The 27,888-nt window shown below is 39.1% G+C and overlaps 2 protein-coding genes and 2 pseudogenes across 2 annotated transcripts; all 4 read left to right on the forward strand.

Annotated features, from left to right (window-relative positions):
• The first annotated feature begins 4,570 nt into the window (after positions 1 to 4,570).
• On the forward strand, positions 4,571 to 5,511 carry LOC100438871 (interferon alpha-16). The gene has a single exon (XM_002819753.5). It carries the CDS (start codon positions 4,577 to 4,579, stop codon positions 5,144 to 5,146), a length of 570 nt encoding a protein of 189 aa, XP_002819799.3. The 5' UTR covers positions 4,571 to 4,576; the 3' UTR covers positions 5,147 to 5,511.
• A 7,148-nt stretch (positions 5,512 to 12,659) lies between these two features.
• On the forward strand, positions 12,660 to 13,644 carry LOC100446100 (interferon omega-1-like; annotated as a pseudogene).
• A 2,571-nt stretch (positions 13,645 to 16,215) lies between these two features.
• Positions 16,216 to 17,045, forward strand: LOC100445711 (interferon alpha-10-like). Its single transcript, XM_003779963.5, has one exon. It carries the CDS (start codon positions 16,347 to 16,349, stop codon positions 16,914 to 16,916), a length of 570 nt encoding a protein of 189 aa, XP_003780011.3. The 5' UTR covers positions 16,216 to 16,346; the 3' UTR covers positions 16,917 to 17,045.
• A 7,672-nt stretch (positions 17,046 to 24,717) lies between these two features.
• Positions 24,718 to 27,698, forward strand: LOC100443879 (interferon omega-1-like; annotated as a pseudogene).
• The last annotated feature ends 190 nt before the right edge of the window (positions 27,699 to 27,888 follow it).

Here is a 27,888-nt window from a genome sequence, read left to right on the forward strand (position 1 = left end):
TTAAGTTTCCTTTTCAGATTTGTCCATTGTTAGCATATAAAATTGCTACTCATTTTTACATCTTAATTTTGTATTCTCCAACTTTGCTGAATTCATTTATTAGTTCTAACAGTTTGTATGTGAGTGCATGTGTGTGTGTGTAAACTTTAGAGTTTTCTACATACACGATCAGGCTATCTGCAAAAAGATAATTTTACTTCTTCCTTTCCAATATGAATGCTTTTTATTTCTTTTTCTTGTTAATTGCTATGGCTAGATCTACAAATGTTATGTTGTATAAAAGTGGTAACAGTGGCATCCCTGCCTTGTTCCTGATCTTAGAGGAAAAGCTTTCAGTTTCTCACCATTGAATATAATGTTAATTCTGGGCTTTTTGTACATGGCCTTTATTATGTGGAGGTAACTTCCTTTTATTCCAAGTGTGTTAAATGTTTTTTATCATGAAAGGATACGGCATTTTGTCAATTTCTTTTTCTGTATCTATAGAGATTATTATGTATACTTTTCATTCATTTTGTTAATGTGATGTATTGCATTGATTAAGATTTTCATATGTTGAAACATTCTTCCATTCAAGTAATAAATCCCACTTGGTCATGATGTATAATCCTTTCATTGTGCTGTTGAATTTGGTTTACAAGTATTTCAGTGAGGATTTTTGTATCAATATTTATCAGGGATATGGATCTGTAGTTTTCTTTTCTTGTAGTGTCCTTGTCTGGCTTTGTTATCAGGAAAATGCTAGTCTTATAAAATGAGTTTGAAACTATTCCTTCCTCTTCAATTTTTTGGAAGATTTTGAGAAAGATTGGTGTTAGTTCCCTAAATGTTTGATAGAATTATCCACTGAAGCCATCTGATTATGGTTTTTTATTGTTGTTGTCATTGGGAAGTTTGATGACTGATTCAATCCCCTTACTAGTTATAGGTCTAGTCAGATGTTTTGTTTATTCATGATTTGGTCTTGGTAACTTGTTTGTTTCTAGGAATTTATATATTTCTTCTAGTTTAATCAATTTGTTGGAGTACAATTGTTCATAGTAGTCTGTTACAATTCTTTTTACTTTTTGTTGTTGTTGTTGTGGTTGTGGTTGTTTTTGAGACAGAGTCTTGCTCTGTCGCCCAGGCTGGAGTGCAGTGGCATGATCTCGGCTCACTGCAAGCTCCGCTTCCCGGGTTTACACCACTCTCCTGCCTCAGCCTCCCAAGTAGCTGGACTACAGGTGCCCGCCAGCACGCCCGGCTAATTTCTTCTTGTATTTTTAGTAGAGATGGGGTTTCACTGTGTTAGCCAGGATAGTCTCTATCTCCGGACTTTGTGATCCGTCCACCTCAGCCTCCCAAAGTGCTGGGATTACAGGCATGAGCCACCACACCCGGCCAATGCTTTTTACTTCTATGCCATCAGTTGTTATGTGTCCTCTGTTATTTCTGATTTTTATTTGATTTTTCTCTACTTATTTCTTAATATAGTTAAGGGTTTGACAATTTTGTTGATCCTTTCAAAAGACTAATGCTTAGTTCCATTGATTTTTTAATTGCTTTTCTATTCTGTATTTTATTAATTTCTGCTTTAGTCTTTCTTATTTTCTTCCTCTTCCTAGCTATGTGTTGATTTCTCCTTTTTCTAGTTTCTTAAGTTGTAAAGTTAGTTCATTGGTTTTAGTCTTTCTTCTTTCTTAGTATAAGCTTTTACAACTTTCAATTTCCTTTTTAGCTCTGTTTTCACTGCATCACATATGTTTTGGTATGTTGTGTTTTCATTTTCATCTCTCTCAAGATATTTTCTAAGTTCCCTTCTGGTCATTCTTTTTTATTTTTATTATACTTTAAATTCTAGGGTACATGTGCACATCGCGCAAGTTTGTTACATAGGTATACATGTGCCATGTTGGTTTGCTGGACCCATTAACTTGTCATTTACATTAGGTAATTCTCCTCTTACATGTTTATCACATTTAGACACACATTTGTTTTCTTTTTGTTCCCACAAGTTAAGATGAAAAATCAGACCACTTTTACCTTCTAGGAAAAGTGAAGTGAGAAATATATTTGCTGTTGTGAATGCCACATAGAACCATTGTATAGCCCATTTAAACATTATATTTATATTCTTTCATTGACACTAACCTGAATATGAAAATGAAAGAAATCAAAGTTTGGAAAAACAAATTTTCACAGTAAAATACTACATAAAAAATGAATATGCAAAAATTCCCTATACAATCTCAAGTGAACAAAGAAAAAATACTCTCTCCCCCGGTGTTTCAAACACTAAGAATAATAACTTGGGCAAAACTGCCCTGTATTCTCAGGGTCTGATACAAAGGATGAGCCCAAAATTCAATAAAAATGTGTTGACTGGATAAACTACTAAATCAATGTACAAAATATACATTTCTGAAATGAAAGCTCCTCTGTTATGGAAACCCCTGTGCACATTTCACAATGTAGAGCATTTTCATTGTTCAATGATACAAAGAATTTAAGTGAATCATTTAAAATAATGAATAATAAAATGTGTTTCATTATTTTTTAAAATTGATCCATTTCATAATCTCTAGCTTTATATAAACAAGCTAATTTTCTACTAGTGTCATCTAAAGATTATCACGTGATTTGAAGCTGAAATTTATAAATGATGGAAAAATGATGTCACAAGTATTTACAGTTCACATACACATTCTGGGGATTTGATCCAGGGAAGGAAAGCTGTAGGATTATTTGGGGGACAGAGGCTATTATTCCCTACTTTTGGGAATAGTAAATTGTCTGATTCCTATAAACTCGGTGAATTGGAGAGTTTGAATTTTGATATGTGACTCTGTATTTGACACCAGGCTCGTTATTTTCTACTATAACAAAGTAGAGGGCAGATTAGAGATGAAGTCATAAATAGTTAATATAGTGCTAGGCAAAGGATGATATTATGCTGCTCTCGCAACTTGAATCCCCAGATCTACATGCACCTTAAAAAAACTAGAATCCCAGTGGTTTTAGCAGTAAACTAAATGGGCATTATTGACTCTCAGTAAAAGCTGAATGGAAATTTTTGTCATTGTCTATTACAATCCCAGCAAATATGGCCATGATGAAGAAAAATAGCTTCATTCTTGAACACTTTCCAGTAGAAGAAAAAGTGAGAAACTAGTAAAAACTCCACTTACTAAATAGCTGATTTGCTAAAGCAGACCTCATTCCATTTAAGGACTCAGTATCTATAGGGTCGAGGCAAACTAACTTCTTAGGCAAAAGAAAAGGTACAGCCAGCGTTCAGGACCACTCTGAAAGTTATTTCTTTACTTGATAATATTTTCTAAGCCACATATGTTTATGTGATACTTATTCTAAGGGTTCTCTTAGGATAAACAAACCTAACATATTATAATAGTTATGTTATTATAACTAGTTTAGTTAGTTATGTTATTATAACTAGTATAAACAGTTGTTAGAGTTGTGATTCTCTAACAACTCTGTCCAACAAAATTTCATTGCTTAATATACATCTTTCTCATTGGATTTTCTGGTGTATCACATGAGAAGCACTGATATTGAGTTCATGAAGATACACAAAATATTTGCAAGATCAGTGTTACAAACCTATGGCAAATAGATGAATCTGATTGGGGGACTTCCTGTCCATTTTTGCTAGATCTTAAAGTCTTATCACAATATGTGACTTTAACCTGCATACCTTTGGGCTGCCATTGACTACCTTATGATTATTGTCTATGTTTGATCCTCAGTTCTTCAGGATGTTTTATAGACTTTGAGAATTCAATGCAAATAGCTTACATTATATGATTTATTTCTAGTAACGTTATTCAACACATCAATATTTATGTCAAGTGCTGAAAAGAAAAAAGTGTTGGCAATATCTGGATGAATACGGCAGCTAGTAAAGTTTACAAATTAGTTTCTCATACTAAGCAAAATTCAAAGCTTCATACACTATGAGAAAAATTTTAAAAAATTATTGATTCATATTTTTAGCAGTTTTGAATGATTAAGTATGTAATTACATTAATATTATTAATGTGTATTTATGTAGATTTTTATTTTGTATATGTAATTTGATAAAACAAAATTTACATGAACGAATTACATTAAAAGATATTCCATAAATATACTTATCAAATTAAGTTAAATGTCAATAACTTTTAAACTTAGATTTTAGTTTAACATTTCTGTCATTGTTTACTTTGAAAAAAAGAGCAAACTTTAAAGTTTTTATCTGTGAAGTAGGGGTATACATAGTATCCATAAATATATATACCAAATCTGTGTTATTAAAATTTCATGAAGATTTCAATTAGAAAAAAATACCATAAAAGGCTTTGAGTGCAGGGGAAAAATAGTCAATGATGAAAAAAATGAAAAACATCTGTAACCACATCTAGAGAGTGCATAAAGAAAGCAAAAACAGAGATAGAAAGTAAAACTAGGGCATTTAGAAAATGGAAATTAGTATGTTCACTATTTAAGACCTATGCACAGAGCAAAGTCTTCAGAAAACCTAGAGGCCAAGGTTCAAGTTTATCATCTCAAGTAGCCTAGCAATATTTGCAACATCCCAATGGCCCTGTCCTTTTCTTTACTGATGGCCGTGCTGGTGCTCAGCTACAAATCCATCTGTTCTCTAGGCTGTGATCTGCCTCAGACCCACAGCCTGGGTAAGAGGAGGGCCTTGATACTCCTGGCACAAATGGGAAGAATCTCTCCTTTCTCCTGCCTGAAGGACAGACATGATTTTGGATTCCCCCAGGAGGAGTTTGATGGCAACCAGTTGCAGAAGGCTCAAGCCATCTCTGTCTTCCATGAGATGATCCAGCAGACCTTCAATCTCTTCAGCACAAAGGACTCATCTGCTGCTTGGGATGAGACCCTCCTAAACAAATTCTACATTGAACTTTTCCAGCAAATGAATGACCTGGAAGCCTGTGTGATACAGGAGGTTGGGGTGGAAGAGACTCCCCTGATGAATGTGGACTCCATCCTGGCTGTGAGGAAATACTTCCAAAGAATCACTGTTTATCTGATGGAGAAGAAATACAGCCCTTGTGCCTGGGAGGTTGTCAGAGCAGAAATCATGAGATCCCTCTCTTTTTCAACAAACTTGCAAAAAGGATTAAGGAGGAAGGATTGAAAACTGGTTCAACATGGAAATGATCCTCATTGACTAATACATCATGTCACACTTTCATGAGTTCTTCCGTTTCAAAGACTTATTTCTACTATAACCACGATGAGGTGAATCAAAATTTTCAAATGTTTTCAGGAGTGAAAAGAAGCATCATGTTTACCTGTGCAGGCACTAGTCCTTTACAGATGACCATGCTGATGTCTCTGTTCATCTATTTATTTAAATATTTATTTATTTGACTATTTTTAAGATTTAAATTATTTTTATGTAATATCATGAGTAACTTTACATTGTGGTTAATGTAACATACATGTTCTTCATATTTAGCCAATATATTAATTTCCTTTTTCATTAAATTTTTATTATACAAAACTTCTTGTGTTTCTTTATTTTTTAAGATTAAAAGCCAAGCCTGACTGTATAACCTGACTTAAAAATGGATGATTTAATTAAGTTACCTATCATAATTTTATTCAAATTATAGAAAAATATATTTTTCTATACCAGGTTATATGTTGCATTCAGGAAATGAACGTGAAAATAAAAGTACAGTTCTTGGTTTTGTATCTTTGATTTTTGTCAGGAAAGAAGTCTAAAAACAATAATAATGCTGAATTAATATCAGTTATGCTAACTGCTGTAATGTGAGGAAGTAGAAAAAAAAACAATGAATTCCTCTTAGCAGAACATAGATTAAGACATGTCTGGAAATAAAAGTAGAGATATTCTCTATAAACTGACTTTCAACATGAAATTGAAAATGTACATTGCAAGTCAGATATATGAGTTTGCAGTTTCCAAGGAATACGATATCTGGAAGTTCATAACTGGCAATGGAAAGGCCAAAAATGAAGGCTGTCATGTGGGGAGCAAGTGGAGAGGGAAAAAAAAGACTTAAACTGGATTCTGAGGACCTTCCACCATTAAAGTGGGGAAACAGACAAGACACAAAGAAAACAGAGGTGGAATACCTTAACATTAGATGGATGAGAGAGAATGATGATAAAAGTGGATTTAGAAAATAAATGTGCTTAGAAAAACAATCAATAGACTTATGGAAAATGTGAATTAAAACTGAGGACTATAGCAAGAAAATAGATGGGAGAGCAGAGCTTACCGAGAGCTGGATTGACAGAATTAATCAGCAGAAGCCATATTGGGGTGGACAGAAGAGTGAATCAGAAAAGAAAAATCAAGATAACATGTCTAAAAAATTGTGAGAAATCTGCCTTTGCAATGGTGGCAAGTAATAAGGTTGGACCCCCAAAAAATGTGGATTATCTTTTATCTGCATAGTGTTTCCTTTTTTCAAAATATATGTCACTGAATAAATTTCATAAATGTGATGCATTAGTGAATCATATTAATACATTTAATAATTTATAGATTTAAAGCATAAAACGTAAAATTATTTACAATAGTAATTGATCATTATTTCGATTAATACTCTGTTAAATGTCAGTAAAAACTGACACATTTCTTTCATAAAATAAAATGGGAAACTGGAAAAGAGAATCTCTTTCTCAATACTTTAGGAACCGGGAAAGGATTATCTACTTAATAAATGGTGCTGGGAAAACTGGATAGCCATAGGCAGAAAATAGAAACTGGACCCCTTCCTTACACCTTATACAAAAATTAACTCAAGATGGATTAAAGACTTAAATGTAAAACCAAAAACCATAAAAACCCTAGAAGAAAATGTAGGCAATAACATTCAGGACATCGGCATGGGCAAAGGTTTTATGAAGAAATCGCCAAAAGCAACTGCAACAAAAGCTAAAATTGACAAATGGCATCTAATTAGAGAACTTCTGCACAGCAAAAGAAACTATCCATCATCAGAGCGAACAGGCAACCCATAGAATGGGAGAAAATTTTTGCAGTCTACCCAACTGACACAGGTCTAATATCCAGAATGTACAAAGAACTTAAACAAATTTACAAAAACAAAAAGCCCCATCAAAAAGTGGGTGAAAGACATGAACAGACACTTCTCAAAAGTAGACATTTATGTGGCCAATAATCATTAAAAAACTCAACATCACTGATCATTAGAGAAATGCAAATCAAAACCACGATGAAATACCATCTCATGCCACTCAGAATGGCAATTATTAAAGAGTCAAAATCAACAGATGCTGGTGAAGCTGTGGAAAAATAGGAAATCTTTTACACTGTTGGTGGGAATGTAAATTAGTTCAAGCATTGTGGAAGACAGTGTGGCGATTCATCAAGGATCTAGAACCAGAAATACTATTTGACCCAGCAATCCCATTACTGAGTATATACCCAAAGGATTATAAATCATTCTATTATAAAAATACATGCACGTGTATGTTTACTGCAGCACTGTTTACAATAGCAAAGACACAAAACCAACCCAAATGCCCATCAATGATAGACTGGATTTATTGTGCTTAAAACCTAGGTAACGAGTTGATAGGTGAGGCAAACCACCATGGCACACGTATGCCTATGTAACACATCTGCAGGTTCTGCACATGTATCCCGGAACTTAAAGCAAAATTTAAAAAGAAAGAAAGTTGGTGAAAATCAGCAGAAAATACAATATGAACCAAAGAAATTCAGAGAGCAGGAGATGGTTGTGTATAATTGAGGAAAAAAGGAGATTAATAATTATTAAGGAAATCCTAACACAAAATTTACACATCAGATATAAATAACAATAACTTATTTTACATTGAACTTCCATTCTGCTTGTATATATTGTTTTTGAGCAGCCTAAAACAACAGAATTCTGTCATGAATTCTAGAGAGGCTGAAAAATTGTCTCACCTCATTTCAAAGTCCTGCTTATATTCAGTCAGGAAATGGTTGCTTGTATAAATACCTGACAGAGGAGCAGCATCTAGATTGAAGGGCAGAATACACGTATTGATGGTTAACTGATTCTGACACCTGGCACATTCGTTTCCTGGCTCTCAGAATTCCAGAGTACACTCCCATATGAAGTTACTCTCCTAATCTTAAGTAAAGTATACATCTTTGCTGGTTCTGAGACCTGACACACTTTCCCCTTTCCTCCCTGCTTTTCTGTATCCCATTTTTCACTCCCATATCACATTAGTTTCCTTACTCTTCCTCTAGAATGCGCACTGTGCTCTCTTCTTCACTCATCATTAGCCTGCACTGCCTCTTCTTAGAGCTGTTTTCAGTTCTCTTGTGGGTTTTACCCATCACTTTCCCCTTAAGAGTACAAAATCACAAATTAAAGCAGAAGGTCAGTGAAAGTTCTAGGTTTTTCAGAAGCTGTCTTTTATAAAACACTCTTTTTGCTTTCTTATGATGAATATTTCTCTAAAACACGGAATGTGGCTGTTACAATGACATAACAGTAGCTTAGCAAAAAAGGAAATAAAAGGCAGGTTCTATTTTACTGAGTCTATTACAACATTTACAGGGAAAGAGAGCTCCCAACTTGTCAAAGTGCACCAAGACAGCAGCCAAGTCTGTGGAGAGCAGGCTGTGAATGCAGAAGTAGGCCTCCTGGCAGGAGATTTATCTTCATAGCTAAAAAGAGGCTCTTCCCAAGAAAGAACTATCATGGTACTTGAATTAGCCCATTTCCCTAACTTCCGTATCTTGGTGAGAGAACATACTCCCAGCTTCAGGCAGGACTTGTCGTCTTGGGGTAATGGACAGCTATGGGGAAAGAGAAAGGGTCAGGATGTGTCCCTTTCCTCCAGTCTGCCCAGCCTCCCCTCAGCCTCCTAACTTATCCCTTCCTCTATGGATTGTGCTAGACTAGGAATTAGAACAGCCTACCAATCTCAGAGTAGAACTTCAAGCGAATTTTACTTTTGGTCTCTCTATCAAGGTTGTGGTAGTTTTCATAGATGATATCCTGAAATATATTTTCCAAGTTGTTTGCCTTCTCCCTGCCTCTTTGAAGGATGCAAGTGATTCCTAGATTTGGCCTCTTTATAAAGTCCCCTATTTCTTGGAGGTTTTGTTCATTGCTCTTCATTCTTTTTTCTTTATTTTTGTCTGACTGTCTTATTTCAGAGAGCCAGTCTTCAAGTCCTGAAATTCTGTCCTCAGCTGGGTCTATTCCGCTGTTAATACTTGTGACTGCATTGTGAAATTCCTGTAGTGTGTACATCTACTAGGTCCGTTAGGTTCTTTTTCACACTGGCTATTTTGTCTGTCATCTCCTCTATCCTTTGATTGTGATTCTTAGTTTCCTTGGTTTAGGTTTTACCATTTTCCTGAATCTCAATGAAATTCCTTTCTGTCCATATTCTGAATTATATTTCTGTCATTTTAGCTAGCTCAGTTTGGTTAAGAACCCTTGTTGGAGAACTAGTGTGATTATTTGGAGGACATAAGATACTCTGTCCATTTGAGTTACCGGAGTTCTTGCATTGGTTCTTTCTCATCTCTGCATATGGGAGTGTAGCTTGAGTTCAATCAATAAATAGACTTCAGTTCAGGATGTGTTCACAGGGCTGCAGCTTTGTGCAGACTCTTTATTTGTAGCTGACTTGTCTTTGGTTTAATGAGGGTATGTTAGTGAGATTTTTAGTTTGAAGCTTTGGGCATGACCTAGTAGGTGACTCTTAGGTGTAGTGGTCAGTTGTCAGGCTCTTGCTCAGTCATGTGGCTCCCCCATATTTCCTCACGTTTGCAGCCGTGCTCCTTCTCAATGCTATGAAAGTGTGGGCTCCTCTCCCACTTGAGTGCTGACTGTAGCTTGTATCTTGGCACTCCCAGGCTGCACACAACAGCTCTGACGTGATCTCAGGGTTAATGTTTTCTCCCCAACTTGGAGGCATCGAAGGAAGGGACCTTGGTAGTAGTGTTAACTGAGGGTCTTTTGCTTGTCTCCTGGGGGCTCCACCCCAGAGATGCAGGTGAGCAATCACTCAGTGCAATCAGTGTGGGATGTGAGTGTCTGTGCTGTGGGCCCAAGCCAGGGGTTCCCTGACTGGTGATGTGAGGGGTGGGTGGTTGACCAATGGGAGACAGACTGGTCTCCTCTCTTGGGTTGACTGCAGCTTGTTGGAGGTATGGATAAGGCACTTGGGGTCTCTGCTGCTTCATTAGTTCCAAGGTAGCTGGGGTAGTGCCACTGTAGAGGCAGTGATAGACAGGCTTTCTGTTGCCCCTGGAGTCTCCACCTCCAAGAAATGTGAAGCCATGTCAATGGCAGTGTTTAGCCAGAGGGGTGGGTGGCTGCACTGCTGGTGTACGCTTGGGGATTCACTTCTTGGGAAACAGGAGGTAGAAATCTTACCAGAAGGAGAGACTGTTCTCCTTACCATATGGTAACTGCAGTGTGCTGTAAGTTCAGGTTGACTGCGGCATGCTGTAAGCTTGTAAACAAAGAGCTTCAGACTCTTTGTTTCTTCCCCAGACCCAAGGCAGCAGGGATAAAACTGCTGCTGTGGCAGTGGCAGAGGTAGCATGGCTCTGGGAGCCTCTCCCCAGGTAAACTCTAGGCAACTACCAGTGGATATGCTCCTCCATGGGTAGGGTGACTGTTTTGCAGTCATGGGCTGGGGGCCTTGCCTCCTGAAGAATAGGGATGGGGCTTCTCAGGGAAGAGGGGCTGGATTCCTCTTCGTATGGTGGCTACGACATGCTGGAGGTGCCATTGTAGTGACTAGGCCCTTTGTTCCTTCCCCAGCCAGAGGGCTGCTGGGGCTGTCCCACTGCAACGGTAGTGGTGGATGGGTTGTGGGTTGACTGTGGGATTTCTTCCTTGGAGAAATGCTGGACTGCCTGATATAGGTGATGAGGCAGGGGAAGGGTGCCTGTGCTGGAGTCTCTGGTCAGGTGGCCCTGCCCATTGTGGAGAGGTGACAACCAGGAACTGTGTGGAGAACAGTGTGGCCACTCTTCTGTGAGGTAGTTGCTCTGTTGGGGATCTGGACAAGCCGCTTTTCCCTACAGACCCTCCAGAGCCTGGAGACAGCAAGGGCAATAGCTATGAGACAGGAAAGAGGGCAACCCACCCTTCTCACTGGGAGCCCTGTTCCAGGGAGTTACAGAGCTGCTATTGTCTCAATAGCCCCAGCTGGTGGCTGCAGACCCAGGCCTGGCAGAACCACCCAGTGAGGAGATAGGGGATCACGGACCCACATAACACACAGTCTGGCCACTTTTTCATAGGGCTGCTGCAATATGCTGGGGTCCTATCCAGACCATAGTCACCTCACATTTTTCAGTACCTGAAGATATCAACAGGGAAGGCTATGAAACAATGAAGATGAGGGCCTGCCCCTCCCTCTGGGAGCTCTGTTCCAGAGAGGTACAACTTGTTGCCTCCTGCAACATACCTGCAGGAGGTGGCTGGAGACCCAGTTGTGATATCACACCCACTGAGGAGAAACAGCATCAGGGACTCAGGTGAAAAAACAGTCTGGCCACTTTTTGGTAGAGCAGCTGTGCTGTGCTGGGGGTCTGCTACCACCACCAGCACAAAAGAATGGCATTTGCAAGAATGGCTAAGGCTGCTAAACAGCAACAATGGCAATCTACACTTCGCTTTGGGAGTGCCATCCCAGGAACATTCGAAACTGCTGTCCCCCAGAAAACAGTGGTGGAGGTGACTGGAGATCCCAGCGTGGAGATTCCACCTAGTGAAAAGAAACAGAATTTGGGATCCACGTGAATAAGCAGTCTGACTGCTTCTCTGTAGAGCTGCTGGGCTGTGCTGGGTGGCTGCTCCAGTCCCTAGCTGCCTTGGACTCCCTAGAACCCAAAGGCTCCAATAGCTAAGGCTGTGAAACAGCAAAGATGGCAGCCCACATGCCGCTGGGAGCTCCATGTCAGGGAGGCATGAGGCTGCTTCCAGTGGCTGGCTGGATTCCCAAGCCAGTGGGTCTTACCCTGAGACAGGCCATGGAAGGTGGGCCTACCACTTGTCACTGCTCAGCCCCATGGATGAAACCCCTTTCCTAGGGGTATGTACAGGGGTCTAGCCTCCTGCTTGGCTGGAGTTATAGCTTCTTTTGTGGGGAAGCCTGGGTATCTAAGGCTCCAGGTTCCCCACGCATGCCTGAACAGCTGCTCCATTGAAACCCTACATAGCCCTGCATGTCAGAATGAAGGCCCTGGTAGAGTGGGTTCACTAGGAGATCTCCTGACCCGAGGATTGCAAAGATCTGTGGGAGCGTGGGTCCCCAGGGCTGCTCAATTACTCACCACTTCCCTGGGCAGGAGAGTCTCCCCTGGCTCTGTGTCACTCCTGGCAGGGCAGTCATCCTGCCTTGCTTTGCTCTGTTCTCCATGGGTCAAGATGTTTTCTTGAGTCCCAGTGTGTGTACCCGGATGTTTCAGTTGAAGGTGCTGTATTTACTTGCCCCTTCCATTTCTCTCTGTGAGAGTGGCACACACTAGCAGCTTCTAGGTGGCCATCTTGGCCAACCCTGAAAACTATTCGTTTCCAACTATAAGCCATGAATAAAAAGAATGCATTGAGAGAACCTGGAGTCCAAGGTTCATCCAGACCCCAGCTCAGCTAGGCCAGCAGCACCCTCATTTCCCAATGGTCCTCCTGCTTCTTCTACTGGTGGCCCTGGTACTTTGCATTTGTGGCCCTGTTGCATCTCTGAGTTGTGACCTGCCTCAGAACCATGGCCTACTTAGCAGGAACATCTTGGCACTTCTGGGCCAAATGTGGAGAATCTCCACTTTCTTGTGTCTCAAGGACAGAAGAGACTTCAGTTTCCCCCTGGAGATGTGGATGGCAGCTATTTGCAGAAGGTCCAGGCCCTGTCTGTCCTCCATGAGATGCTTCAGCAGATCTTCAGCCACTTCCCCACAGAGCGCTCCTCTGCTGCCTGGAACATGACCCTCCTGGACCAGCTCCACACTGGATTTCATCAGCAGTTAGAAGGCCTGGAGTCTTGCTTAGGGCAGGCAACAGGAAAGGAAGAATCTGTGGGGGTGATTGGGGCCCCACACTGGCCTTGAGGAGGTACTTCCAGGGAATCCATGGGAATCCTGAGAATCTACCTGAAAGAGAAGAAATACAGTGACTGTGCTTGGGAGGTTGTCAGTGTGGAATCATGAAATCCTTGTCTTCATCAACAAACTTGCAAGGACTGAGAAGTAAGGATGAAGACCTGGGGTCTGCTTTAGTCTTTCTTATTTTCTTCCTCTTCCTAGCTATGTGTTTATTTCTTCTTTTTCTAGTTCTTTAACTTGTAAAGTTAGTTCATTGGTTTGAGGTCTTTCTTCTTTTTTAGTATAAGCTTTTACAACTTTCAATTTCCCCATTAGCTCTGTTTTCACTGCATCACATTCGTTTTGGTATGTTTTGTTTTCATTTTCATCTGTCTCACGATCTTTTCCAAGTTCCCTTCTGGTCATTCTTTTTTTTTTTTTTTACTATACTTTAAGTTCTAGGGTACATGTGCACAACGTGCAGTTTTGTTACATAGGTATACATGTGCCATGTTTGTTTGCTGCACCAATTAATGCATAATTTACATTAGGTATTTCTCCTCTTACAGGTTTATCACATTTAGACATACATTTGTTTTCTTTTTGTTCCCATAAATTAAGATGAAAAATCAGACCACTTTTACCTTCTAGGAAAAGTGAAGTGAGAAATATAAATATATTTGTTGTTGTGAATGCCACATAGAACCATTGTATAGTCCATTTGAAAATTATATATATATATTCTTTCATTGACACTAACCTGAATATGAAAATGAAAGAAATGGAAGTCTAGAAAACAAAATTTTCACAGTAAAATACTACATAAAAAATGAATATGCAAAAATTCCCAATATGCTCTCAAGTGAACAAAGAAAAAGTATTCTCTCCCCCAGTGTTTCAAAGACTAAGAATAATAACTTGGGCAAAATTGCTCGGTATTCACAGGGTCTAATAAAAGGATGAGCCCATATTTCAATAAAAATGTGTTGACTGAATAAACTACTAAATCAATGTGCAAAATATACATTCCTGAAATGAAGGCTCTTCTATTATTGGAAGCCCTGTGCACATTTCACAATGTAGAATATTTTAATTGTTCAATTGTATAAAGGATTTTAGTGAGTCATTTAGAATAAGGAATAAAAAAAGGTGTTTGGTTATTTTCTAAAATCGATCCATTTCATAATCTCTACCTTTATATAAACAGGCTAATTTTCTACCAGTGTCATCTAAAGATTATCATGTGATTTGAAGCTGAAACTTATAAATGATGGAAAAATGATGTCACAAGTATTTACAGTTCACATACACATTCTGGGGATTTGATCCAGGGAAGGAAAGCTGTAGGATTATTTGAGGGGCACAGGCTATTATTCCCTACTTTTGGGAATAGTAAATTGTCTGCTTCCTATAAACTCGGTGAATTGGAGAGTTTGAATTTCGATGTGTGACTCTGTATTTGACACCAGTCTAGTTATTTTCTATTATAACAAAGTAGACGGCAGATTAGAGATGAAGTCATAAATAGTTAATATAATGCTAGGCAAAGGACGATATTATGCTGCTGTTGCAACTTGAATCCCCAGATCTATATGCACTTTAAAAAAACTAGAACCCCATTGATTTTAGCAGTAAACTAAATGGGCATTATTGATTTTCAGTAAAAGCTGAATGGAAATTTTTATCACTGTCTATTACAATCCCAGCAAATATGGCCATGATGAAGAAAAATAGCTTCATTCTTGAACACTTTCCAGTAGAAGAAAAAATGAGAAACTAGTAAAAACTCCACTTACTAAATAGCTGATTTGCTAAAGCAGACCTCATTCCATTTAAGGACTCAGTATCTATAGGGCCGAGGCAAACTAACTTCTTATGCAAAAGAAAAGGTACAGCCAGAGGTCAGGACCACTCTGAAGGTTAATTATTTGCATAATAATATTCAATATTTATAAATTTATGAATTTAGAACAAATATGGTCTTTTTTATTTGATAAGAATTGACTTGGATAGGAACTTCTGAAAACATTTAGGGAATTTGAACTTCAGTGAAAAATGCCAAAAATGATTTAATTTATAATATTTTCTAAGTCACATGTTTATTGGTATGATACTTCTTCTAAGAATACAAAAATTAGTTCTCATAGTATAAACAATTCTGACATATTACAATAGTTTGTGACTCTCCAACAACTCTATCCAACAAAATTTCACTGCTTAATATACATCTTTTCATTTGGTTTTCTTGTGTATGATATGAGAAGAACTGGTATTGAGTTCATGAAGATAAACAAAATATTTGTAAGATCAGTGTTAGAAACCTATGGCAAATAGACAACTGTGACTGAAGGACTTTGTGTCCATATTTTGCTGTATCTTAAACTCTTATCACAATATGTGGCTCTAACCTGCATACCTTTGGGCTGCCATTGACTATCTTATGGTTATTACGTATGTTTGATCCTCAATTCTTCAGGATGTTTTGTGGACTTTGAGAATTCAATGCAAATAGCTTATATTATATGATTTATTTCTACTAAAGTTATTCAACACATCTATATTTATGTCAAGTGCTGAAAAGGAAAAAGTGTTGGCAATATCTGGATGAATACTGCAGCTAGTGAAGTTTACAAATTATTTTCTCATATAAAGCAAAATTCAAAGCTTCATACACTATGAGAAAAATTTAAAAAAATTACTGACTCATATTTTTAGCAGTTTTGAGTGATTAACTATGTAATTACATTCATATTATTAATGTGTATTTGGCATATGTACTTTGATTCAAAATTTACATTAACAAATTACATGAAATGTTATTCCACAAATATACTTATCAATTTAAGTTAAATGTCAATAGCTTTTAAACTTAGATTTTAGTTTAACATTTCCGTCATTCTTAACTTTATTTTGAATAAAAAGAGCAAACTTTATAGTTCTTATCTGTGAAGTAGAGGTATACGTAGTATACATAAATAGATATGCCAAATCTGTGTTATTAAAATTTCATGAAGATTTCAATTAGAAAAAAATACCATAAAAGGCTTTCAGTGTAGGGGAAAAATAGGCAATGATGAAAAAAATGAAAAACATTGTTAAACACATATAGAGAGTACATAAAGAAAGCAAAAACAGACATAGAAAATAAAACTAGGGCATTTAGAAAATGGAAATTAGTACGTTCACTATTTAAGACCTATGCACAGAGCAAAGTCTTCAGAAAACCTAGAGGCCAAGGTTCAAGGTTACCCATCTCAAGTAGCCTAGCAATATTTGCAACAGCCCAATGGCCCTGTCCTTTTCTTTACTGATGGCCGTGCTGGTGCTCAGCTACAAATCCATCTGTTCTCTGGGCTGTGATCTGCCTCAGACCCACAGCCTGGGTAATAGGAGGGCCTTGATACTCCTGGCACAAATGGGAAGAATCTCTCCTTTCTCCTGCCTGAAGGACAGACATGATTTCGGATTCCCCCAGGAGGAGTTTGATGGCAACCAGTTGCAGAAGGCTCAAGCCATCTCTGTCCTCCATGAGATGATCCAGCAGACCTTCAATCTCTTCGGCACAAAGGACTCATCTGCTGCTTGGGAACAGAGCCTCCTAGAAAAATTTTCCACTGAACTTTACCAGCAACTGAATGACCTGGAAGCCTGTGTGATACAGGAGGTTGGGGTGGAAGAGACTCCCCTGATGAATGAGGACTCCATCCTGGCTGTGAGGAAATACTTCCAAAGAATCACCCTTTATCTGATGGAGAAGAAATACAGCCCTTGTGCCTGGGAGGTTATCAGAGCAGAAATCATGAGATCCTTCTCTTTTTCAACAAACTTGGAAAAAAGATTAAGGAAGAAGGATTGAAAACTGGTTCAACATGGAAATGATCCTCATTGACTAATACATCATCTCACACTTTCATGAGTTCTTCCATTTCAAGACTCACTTCTCCTATAACCACCACGACTTGAATCAAAATTTTCAAATGTTTTCAGGAGTGTAAAGAAACATGATGTTTACCTGTGCAGGCATTAGTCCTTTACAGATGACCATGCTGATGTTTCTGTTCATCTATTTTTAAAATATTTATTTATTTAATTATTTATAAGAATTAAATTATTTTTTATGTAGTATCATGTGTACCTTTACATTGTGACTAATGTAACAATATATGTTCTTCATATTTAGTCAATATATTAATTTCCTTTTCCATTAAATTTTTACTATACAAAATTCCCTGTGTTTGTTTATTCTTTAAGATAAAAGCCAAGCCTGACTTTACAAACTGACTTAAAAATAGATGATTTAATCAAGTTACCTATCATAATTTTATTCAAGTTATAAAAAAATACATTTTTCTGTACCTGTTTATATGTTGCCTTCAAGATATAAATGTGAACATAAAATATACAGTCCCTGTTCTCTTGTATCTTTGATTTTTGTCAGGGAAGAAATCTAAAAACAATAATAATGCTGAATTAATATCAGTTATGCTAACTGCTATAATGTGAGGAAGTAAAAAAACAATGAATTCCTCTTAGCAGAAAGTAGATTGAGACATATCTGGAAATCAAAGTAGAGATATTCTCTGTAAACTGACTTTCAACATGTAATTGAAAATGCACATTGCAAGTCAGATATATGAGTTTGCAGTTTCCAAGGAATAGGATATCTGGAAGTCCATAACTGGTAATGGAAAGGCTGAAAACGAAGGCTATCATGTGGGGAGCAAGTGGAGAGGGAAAAAAAGACTTAAACTGGATTCTGTGGACCTTCCACCATTACAGTGGGGGAACAGAAGAGACACAAAGAAAACAGAGGTGAAATACCTTAACATTAGAAGGACGAGACAGTATGGTGATAAAAGTGGATTTAGAAAATAAATGTGCTTAGAAAAAGAATCAATAGACTTATGGATAATGTGAATTAAAACTGAGCACTATAGCAAGAAAATAGAGGGCAACGCAGAGCTTACTGGGAGCTGGATTCATAGATTAATCAGGAGAAGCCACATTGGGGGAGGTAGAAGAGTGAATCAAAAAAGAAAAATCAAGATAACACATATAGAAAATTGTGAGAGATCTGCCTTTGCAATGGAGGGAAGTAATAAGTTGGAACCAACAAAAATGGGGATTATCTTTTATCTGCATAGAGTTTCCTTTTTGAAAATACATGTCAATGAATAAATTTCATAAATGTGATATACTGGTAAATCATATTAATACATTTAATATTTTATACATTTAAAGCATAAAATATAAAATTATTTATAATAGTAATTGATCATTGTTTTGATTAATACTCTGTTAAATGTCAGTAAAAACTAACACATTTCTTTCATAAAATAAAATCAGAAACTGGAAAAGAGAATCTCTTTCTCAATACTTTAGGAACGGGGAAAGGATTCCCTATTTAATAAGTGGTGCTGGGAAAACTGGATAGCCATATGCAGAAAACTGAAACTGGACACCTTCCTTACACCTTATACAAAAATTAATCAAGATGGATTAAACACTTAAATGTAAAACCCAAAACCATAAAAACCCTAAAGGAAAATGTAGGCAATAGCATTCAGGACATCGGCATGGGCAAAGATTTTATGATGAAATCGCCAAAAGCAACTGCAACCAAAGCTAAAATTGACAAATTGCATCTAATTAAAGAGCTTCTGCACAGCAAAAGAAACTATCAATCATCATGGCGAACAGGCAACTTACAGAATGGGAGAAAATTTTTGCAGTCTACTCAATTGACAGAGGTCTAATATCCAGAATGTACAAAGAAGTTAAACAAATTTACAAAAAAAAAAAAAAAGCCCCATCAAAAAGTGGGCAAAGGACATGAACAGACACTTCTCAAAAGCAGACATTTATGTGGCCAATAAACATGAAAAAAGCTCAACATCACTGATCATTACAGAAATGCAAATCAAAACCGCAATGAGATACCATCTCACGTCATTCAGAATGGTGATTACTAAAACGTCAGAAAACAACAGATGCTGGTGAAGCGGTGGAAAAATAGGAAAGCTTTTACACTGTTGGTGGGAATGTAAATTAGTCCAACCATTGTGGAAGACAGTGTGGCGATTCATCAAGGATCTAGAACCAGAAATACCATTAGACCCAGCACTCCCATTCCTGAGTATATACCCAAAGAAATATAAATCATTCTATTATAAAAATACATGCACGTGTATGTTTATTGCAACACTATTTACAATAGCAAAGACAGGAAACCAACCCAAATGCCCATCAGTGATAGACTGGATTAAAAAAACATTGTGCTTAAAACTTAGGTGACGAGTTGATAGGTGCAGCAAACCACCATGGCACACGTATACCTAGGTACCAAATGTTCACGGTATGCACATGTATTCCGGAACTTAAAGCAAAATCAAAAAGATAGAAAGAAAGACAGACAGACAGACAGACAGAAAGAAAGAAAAGAAAAAGAAAGAAAGAAAGAAAGAAAGGAAGAAAGAAAGGAAGGAAGAAAGAAAGAAAGAAAGAAAGAAAGAAAGAAAGAAAGAAAGATAGAAAGAAAGAAAGAAAGAAAGAAAGAGAAAGGAAGAAAGAAAGAGGAAGGAGAGAGAGAGAAATTTGGTCAAAATCGGCTGAAAATACAACATGAACCAAGGAAGTTCAGAGAGCAGGAGATGGTTGTGTATAATTGAGGAAAAAAGGAGATTAATAATTATTAAGGAAATCCCAATACAAAATTTACACGTCAGGTATAAATAACAATAAATTATTTTACATTGAAATTCCATTCTGCTTGCATATATTTTTTTAGGCAGCCTAAAAATACAGAATTCGGTCATGAATTCTAGAGAGGCTGAAAAATTGTCTCACCTCATTTCAAAGTCCTATTTATATTTACTCAGGAAATGATGGCTTGTATAAATACCTGACAGAGGAGCAGCATCTAGATTGAAGTGTAGAATACGCATTTTGATGATTAACCGATTCTGGCACCTGGCACATTCGTTTCCTGGCTCTAAGAATTCCAGAGTACACTCCCATATGAAGTTAGTCTCCTAAACTTCAGTAAAATATACATCTTTGCTGGTTCTAAGAGCTGACACACTTTCCCCTTTCCTCCCTGCTTTTCTGTATCCCATTTTTCACTCCCATATCACATTAGTTTCCTTCCTCTTCCTCTGGAAATCCGCACTGTGCTCTCTTCTTCACTCATCATTAGCCTGCACTGCCTCTTCATACAGCTGTTTTCAGTTCTCTTGTGGGTTTTACCCATCACTTTCCCCTTAAGAGTACAAAATCACTAATTAAAGCAGAAGGTCAGTGAAAGTTCTAGGTTTTTCAGAAGCTCTTTTATAAAATACTCTTTTTCCTTTCTTATGAAGAATATTTCTGAAAGAGGGAATGTCGCTGTTACAATGACATAACAGTAGCTTAGCAAAAAAGGAAATAAAAGGCAGTTTTCATGTTACTTTGAGACTATTACATTTACAGGGAAAGAGAGTCCCCACCTGGTCAAAGTGCACCAAGACAGCAGCCAAGTCTGTGGAGAGCAGGCTGTTAATGCAGAGGTAGGCCTGGACATCCCGCCACTGCACTCCAGCCTGGGCGACAGATCAAGACTCCATCTCAAAGAAAAACAAACAAACAAAAAAAGAAATAGGCCTCCTAGCAGGAGATTTATCTTCATAGCTAAAAAGAGGCTCTTCCCAAGAAAGAACTGACCCCGGTACTGGAATTAGCCCATTTCCTTAACTTTTGTATCTTAGAGAGAGAAAATACTCCCAGCTTCAGACAGGACATGTCCTCTTGGGGCAAGGGACAGCTATGGGGAAAGAGAAAGGGTCAGGATGTGTAACTTTCCTCCAGCCAGCCCAGCCTCCCTGCAGCCTCCTAACTTATCCCTTCCTCTATGGATTGTGTAGACTATGAATTAGAACAGCCTGCCAATATGGGTGTAGATCTTCAAGGGAATTTGACTTTTGGTCTCTCTATCAAGGTTGTAGAAGTTTTCATAGATGATATCCTGAAATATATTTTCCAAGTTGTTTGCCTTCTCCCTGTCCCTTTGAAGGATGCAAGTGATTCCTAGATTTGGCTTCTCTATACAATCCCCTATTTCTTGGAGGTTTTGTTCATTGCTCTTCATTCTTTTTTATTTATTTTTGTCCGACTGTCTTATTTCAGAGAGCCAGTCTTCAAGTCCTGAGATTCTGTCCTCAGCTTGGTCTATTCCGCTGTTAATACTCGGGATTGCATTGTGAAATTCTTGTAGTGTGTACATCTACTAGGTCCATTAGGTTCTTTTTTATACTGGCTATTTTGTCTGTCAGCTCCTCTATCCTTTGATTATGATTCTTAGTTTCCTTGGTTTAGGTTTTACCGTTTTCCTGAATCTCAGTGAAATTCCTTTCTGTCCATATTCTGAGTTATATTTCTGTCATTTTAGCTAGCTCAGTTTGGTTAAGAACCCCTGTTGGAGAACTAGTGTGATTATTTGGAGAACATAAGATACTCTGTCGACTTGAGTTACCGTAGGTCTTGCATTGGTTCTTTCTCATCTCTGCATATGGGAGTGTAGCTTGAGTTGAATCAATAAATAGACTTCAGTTCTGGGTGTGTTCATAGGGCTGCAGCTTTGTGCAGGGTCTTTATTGTAGCTGACTTGTCTTTGGTTTAATGAGGGTATGTCAGTGAGATTTTTTAGTGTTGAAGCTTTGGGCATGACCTAGTAGGTGACTCTTAGGTGTAGTGGTCAGTTGTCAGGCTCTTGCTCAGTCATGTGGCTCCCCTACATTTCCTCACAGTTGCAGCCGTGCTCCTTCTCAATGCTATGAAAGTGTGGGCTCCTCTCCCACTTGAGTGCTTACTGTAGCTTGTATCTTGGCACTCCCAGGCTGCACACAACAGCTCTGACGTGATCTCAGGGTTAATGTTTTCTCCCCAACTTGGAGGCATCGAAGAAAGAGACCTTAGTAGTAGTTTTAACTGAGGGTCTTTTGCTTGTCTCCTGGGGGCTCCACCCCAGAGATGCAGGTGAGCAATCACTCAGTGCATTCAGCCTGGGATGGGGGTGTCTGTGCTGTGGTCCCAAGCCAGGGGTTCCCTGCCTGGTGATGTGAGGTGGGGGGTGGTTGACCAAAGGGAGACAGACTGGCCTCTTCTCTTGGGTTGACTGCAGCTTGTTGGAGGTATGGATAAGGCACTTGGGGTCTCTGCTGCTTCATTCGTTCCAAGGTAGCTGGGGTAGTGCCACTGCAGAGGCAGTGATAGACAGGCTTTCTGTTGCCCCTGGAGTCTCCACCTCCAAGAAATGTGAAGCCATGTCAATGGCAGTGTTTAGCTAGAGGGGTTGGGTGGCTGCACTGCTGGTGTAAGCTTGGGGCTTCACATTTTGGGAAACAGAAGGCGGCAATCTTACCAGGAGTCGAGACTGTTCTTCTCACCATATGGTAACTGCAGCGTGTTGTAAGTTCAGGTGACTGTGGCATGCTGTTAAGTTTGTAAACAAAGAGCTTCAGACTCTTTGTTTCTTCCCCAGACCCACGGCAGCAGGGATAAAACTGCTGCTGTGGCAGTGGCAGAGGTAGCATGGCTCTGGGACCTCTACCCAGGGAAACTCCAGGCAACTACCAATGGCTATGCTCAGCCATGGGTAGGGTGACGGTTTTGCAGTCATGGGCGGGGGACCCTGCCTGCTGAAGAGTAGTGATGGGGATTCCCAGGGAAAAGGGGCTGGACTCCTCTTCGCATAGTGGCTGATGTGCTGGAGGTGGGAGTGCAGTGACTAGGCCCTTTGTTCCTTCCCCAGCCAGAGGGCTGCTGGGGCTGTCCCACTGCAACAGTAGTGGTAAAGGGGTTGTGGGTTGACTGTGGGATTTCTTCCTTGGAGAAATGCTGGACTGCCTGCAGTCCAGAGGTGATGAGGCAGGGGAAGGGTGCCTGTGCTGGGGTCTCTGGTCAGGTGGACCTGCCCATTGTGGAGAGGTGACAACAAGGAACAGCATGGAGAACAGTCTGTCTACTCTTCTGTGAGGTAGTTGCTCTGTGCTAGGGATCTGGACCAGCCGCTGTTCCCCTCAAACTCTCCAGAGCCTGGTGACAGCAAGGGTGAGAGCTATGAGACAGCAAAGATGGAAACCCACACTTCTCACTGGGAACTCTGTTCTAGGGAGTTGCAGAGCTGCTATTGGCTCGATAGTCTCAGCTGGTGGCTGCAGTTCCAGGCCTGGCAGACCCACCCAGTCAGGTGATAGGGGATCAGGGACTCACATAACACACAGTCTGGCCATTTTTCCATAGGGCTGCTGCAAAATGCTAGGGGTCCAATCCAGACCATAGTCACCTCGCATTTTTCAGTTCCTGAAGGTATCAACAGTGAAGGCTATGAAACAGTGAAGATGGGGGCCTGCCCCTCCCTCTGGGAGCTCTGTTCCAGAGAGGTACAACATGTTGCCTCCTGCAACATACCTGCAGGAGGTGGCTGGAGACCCCAGTTGGGATATCACACCCACTGAGGAGAAATAGCATCAGGGATTCAGGTGAAAAAACAGTTTGGCCACTTTTTGGTAGAGCAGCTGTGCTGTGCTGGGGGTCTGCTACCACCACCAGCACAAAAGAATGGCATTTGCAAGAAGGGCTAAGGCTGCTAAACAGCAACAATGGCAATCTACCCTTCCCTTTGGGAGCACCATCCCAGGGACATTCGAAACTGCTGTCCACCAGAAAACAGTGGTAGGGGTGACTGGAGACCTCAGTGGGGAGATTCCACCCAGTGAAAAGAAACAGGATTTGGGATCGATGTGAATAAGCAGTCTGACTCCTTCTCTGTAGAGCTGCTGGGCTGTGCTGGGTGGCTGTTCCAGTCCCTAGCTGCCTTGAACTCCCTAGAACCCAAGGGCTTCAATAGCTAAGACTGTGAAACAGCAAAGATGGCAGCCCACACCCTGCCGCTGGGAGCTCCATGTCAGGGAGGTATGAGGCTGCTACCAGTGGCTGGCTGGATTCCCAAGCCAGTGGGTCTTACCCTGAGACAGGCCATGGAAGGCGGGCCTGCCACTTGTCACTGCCCAGCCCCCTGGATGAAACCCCTTTCCTAGGGGTATGTACAGGGGTCTAGCCTCCTGCTTGGCTGGAGTTATAGCTTCTTTTGTGGGGAAGCCTGGCTAAGGTTCCAGGGTACCCATGCATGCCTGAGCAGCTGCTCTGCTGAAACCCTATGTAGCCCTGCATGTCAGACTGAAGGCCCTGGTAGATTGGGTTCACTAGGAGATCTCCTGACCTGAGGATTGCAAAGATCTGTGGGAGAAGCATGGGTCCCCAGGGCTGCTCACTTACTCACCACTTCCCTGGGCAGGAGAGACTCCCCTGGCTCTGTGTCATTCCTGGGTAGGCAGTTGTCCTGCCTTGCTCTGCTCTGTTCTCCATTGGTCAAGTTGTTTTCTTGAGTCCCAGTGTGTGTACCTGGATATTTCAGTTGAAGGTGCTATATTTACTCGCCCCTTCCATTTCTCTCCACGAGAGTGGCACACACTAGCAGCTTCTAGGTGGCCATCTTGGCCAACCCTGAAAACTATTTGTTTCCAACTACAAGCCATGCATAAAAAGAATGCCTTGAGAGAACCTGAAGTCCAAGGTTCATCCAGACCCCAGCTCATCTAGGCCAGCAGCACCCTTGTTTCCCAATGGTCCTACTGCTTCTTCTACTGGTGGCCCTGCTGCTTTGCCATTGTGGCCCTGTTGGATCTCTGGGCTTTGACCTGCCTCAGAACCATGACCTACTTACCAGGAACATCTTGGCACTTCTGGGCCAAATGTGGAGAATCTCCACTTTCTTGTGTCTCAAGGAGAGAAGAGACTTCAGGTTCCCCATGGAGATGTGGATGGCAGCCATTTGCAGAAGGCCCAGGCCCTGTCTGTCCTCCATGAGATGCTTCAGCAGATCTTCAGACTCTTCCCCACAGAGCGCTCCTCTGTTGCCTAGAACATGACCCTCCTGGACCAGCTCCACACTGGATTTCAACAGCAGCTAGAATGCCCGGAGTCTTGCTGAGGGCAGGCAACAGGAGAGGAAGAATCTGTAGGGGTGACTGGGGCCCTACACTGCCTTGAGGAGGTACTTCCAGAATCTATGGGAATCTAGAGAATCTACCTGAAAGAGAAGAAATACAGTGACTGTGCTTGGGAGGTTGTCAGAGGGGAATCATGAAATCCTTCTCTTCATCAACAAACTTGCAAGGACTGAGAAGTAAGGATGAAGACCTGGGGTCTGCTTTAGTCTTTCTTATTTTCTTCCTCTTCCTAGCTATGTGTTTATTTCTTCTTTTTCTAGTTCCTTAACTTGTAAAGTTAGTTCATTGGTTTGAGGGCTTTCTTCTTTTTTAATATAAGCTTTTACAGCTTTCAATTTCCCCTTTAGCTCTGTTTTCACTGCATCACATACGTTTTGGTATGTAGTGTTTTCATTTTCATCTGTCTCAAGTTATTTTCTAAGTTCCCCCCTGGTCATTTTTTATTTTTTTACTATACTTTAAGTTCTAGAGTAAATATGCTCAACATGCAAGTTTCTTACATAGGTATACATGTGCCATGTTGGTTTGCTGCACCCATTAACTTGTCATTTACATTAGGTATTTCTCCTCTTACATGTTTATCACATTTAGACATATATTTGTTTTCTTTTTGTTCCCATAAATTAAGATGAAAAATCAGAACACTTTTACCTTCTAGGAAAAGTGAAGTGAGAAATATAAATATATTTGCTACTGTGAATGCTACATAGAACCATTGTATAGTCCATTTAAAAATTTTACTTGTATTCTTTCATTGACACTAACCTAAATATGAAAATGAAAGAAATCAAAGTATAGTAAAACAAATTTTCACAGTAAAATACAACATAAAAAATGAATATGCAAAAATTCCCAATACAATCTCAAGTGAACAAAGAAAAAGTACTCTCTCCCCAAGTGTTTCAAAGACTAAGAATAATAACTTGGGCAAAATTGCCAGGTATACTCAGGGTCTAATAAAAGGATGAGCCTAAAATTCAATAAAAATGTGTTCACTGGATAAACTACTAAATCAATGTACAAAATATACATTTCTGAAATGAAAGCTCCTCTAATATGGAAACCCCTATGCACATTTCACAATGTAGAATATTTTAATTGTTCAATGATATAAAGAATTTAACTGAATCATTTAAAATGATGAATAACAAAATGTGTTTGGTTATTTTCTAAAATCGATCCATTTCATAATCTCTACCTCTATATAAACAGGCTGATTTTCTACCAGTGTCATCTAAAGATTATCATGTGCTTTGAAGCTGAAACTTATAAATGATGGAAAAGTGATGTCACAAGTATTTACAGTTCACATACACATTCTGGGGATTTGATCCAGGGAAGGAAAGCTGTAGGATTATTTGGGGGACACAGACTATTATTCCCTCCTTTTGGGAATAGTAAATTGTCCGATTCCTATAAACTCGGTGAATTGGAGAGTTTGAATTTCGATATGTGACTCTGTATTTGACACCAGGCTAGTTATTTTCTATTATAACAAAGTAGAGGACAGATTAGAGATGAAGTCATAAACAGTTAATATAGTGCTAGGCAAAGGATGATACTATGCTGCTCTTGCAACTTGAATCCCCAGATCTACATGCACCTTAAAAAACTAGAATCCCCAGTGGTTTTAGCAGTAAACTAAATGAGCATTATTGATTTTTAGTAAAAGCTGAATGGAAATTTTTGTCATTGTCTATTACAATCCCAGCAAATATGGCCATGATGAAGAAAAATAGCTTCATTCTTGAACACTTTCCAGTAGAAGAAAAAATGAGAAACTAGTAAAAACTCCACTTCCTAAATGGCTGATTTGCTAAAACAGACCTCATTCCATTTAAGGACTCAGTATCTATAGGGCCGAGGCTAACTAACTTTGCCAGAGTTCAGGACCACCCTGAAAGTTAATTCTTTACATAATCATATTCAATATTTATAAATTTATGAATTTAGAACAAAGATGGTCTTTTTTATTTGATAAGAATTGACTTGGATAGGAACTTCTGAAAACCTTTAGGGAATATGAACTTCAGTGAAAAATGCCAAAAATGATTTAATTGATAACATTTTCTAAGTCACATATGTTTATTGGAATGATACTTCTTCTAAGGGTACAAAAATTAGTTCTCGCAGTGTAAACAACTCTGACATATTACAATAGTTTGTGACTCTCCAACAACTCTATCCAACAAAATTTCATTGCTTAACATACATCTTTCTCATTGGGTTTTCTTGTGTATGATATGAGAAGCACTGCTATTGAGTTCATGAAGATAAACAAAATATTTGTAAGATCAGTGTTAGAAACCTATGGCAAATAGATGGCTGTGATTGAAGGACTTTTCGTCCATTTTTTGCTGGATCTTACAGTCTTATCGCAATATGTGCCTTTAACCTGCATATATTTGGGCTGCCATTGACTATCTTATGGTTATTACTTATGTTTGATCCTCACTTCTTCAGGATGTTTGTAGACTTTGAGAATTCAGTGCAAATAGCTTATATTATATGATTTGTTTTTACTAAAGTTATTCAAAACATCTATATTTATGTCAAGTGCCGAAAAGCAAAAAGTAATGGCGATATCTGGATGAATACTGTAGCTAGTGAAGTTTACAAATTATTTTCTCATATAAAGCAAAATTCAAAGCTTCATACGGTAACAGAAAAATTTTTTTAAATTATTGATTCATATTTTTAGGATTTTTGAATGATTAGGCATGTAATTATATTCATATTATTAACGTGTATTTATATAGATTTTTAATTTGCATATGTACTTTG

The sequence above is a fragment of the Pongo abelii genome, chromosome 13, assembly GCF_028885655.2.
Source record: "Pongo abelii isolate AG06213 chromosome 13, NHGRI_mPonAbe1-v2.0_pri, whole genome shotgun sequence".
Classification (NCBI taxonomy): domain Eukaryota; kingdom Metazoa; phylum Chordata; class Mammalia; order Primates; family Hominidae; genus Pongo; species Pongo abelii.

Bases quoted from the DNA above. Each gene is read 5' to 3' on its own strand.
- LOC100438871 (XM_002819753.5), top strand. From the start codon at position 4,577: ATGGCCCTGTCCTTTTCTTTACTGATGGCCGTGCTGGTGCTCAGCTAC.
- LOC100445711 (XM_003779963.5), top strand. From the start codon at position 16,347: ATGGCCCTGTCCTTTTCTTTACTGATGGCCGTGCTGGTGCTCAGCTAC.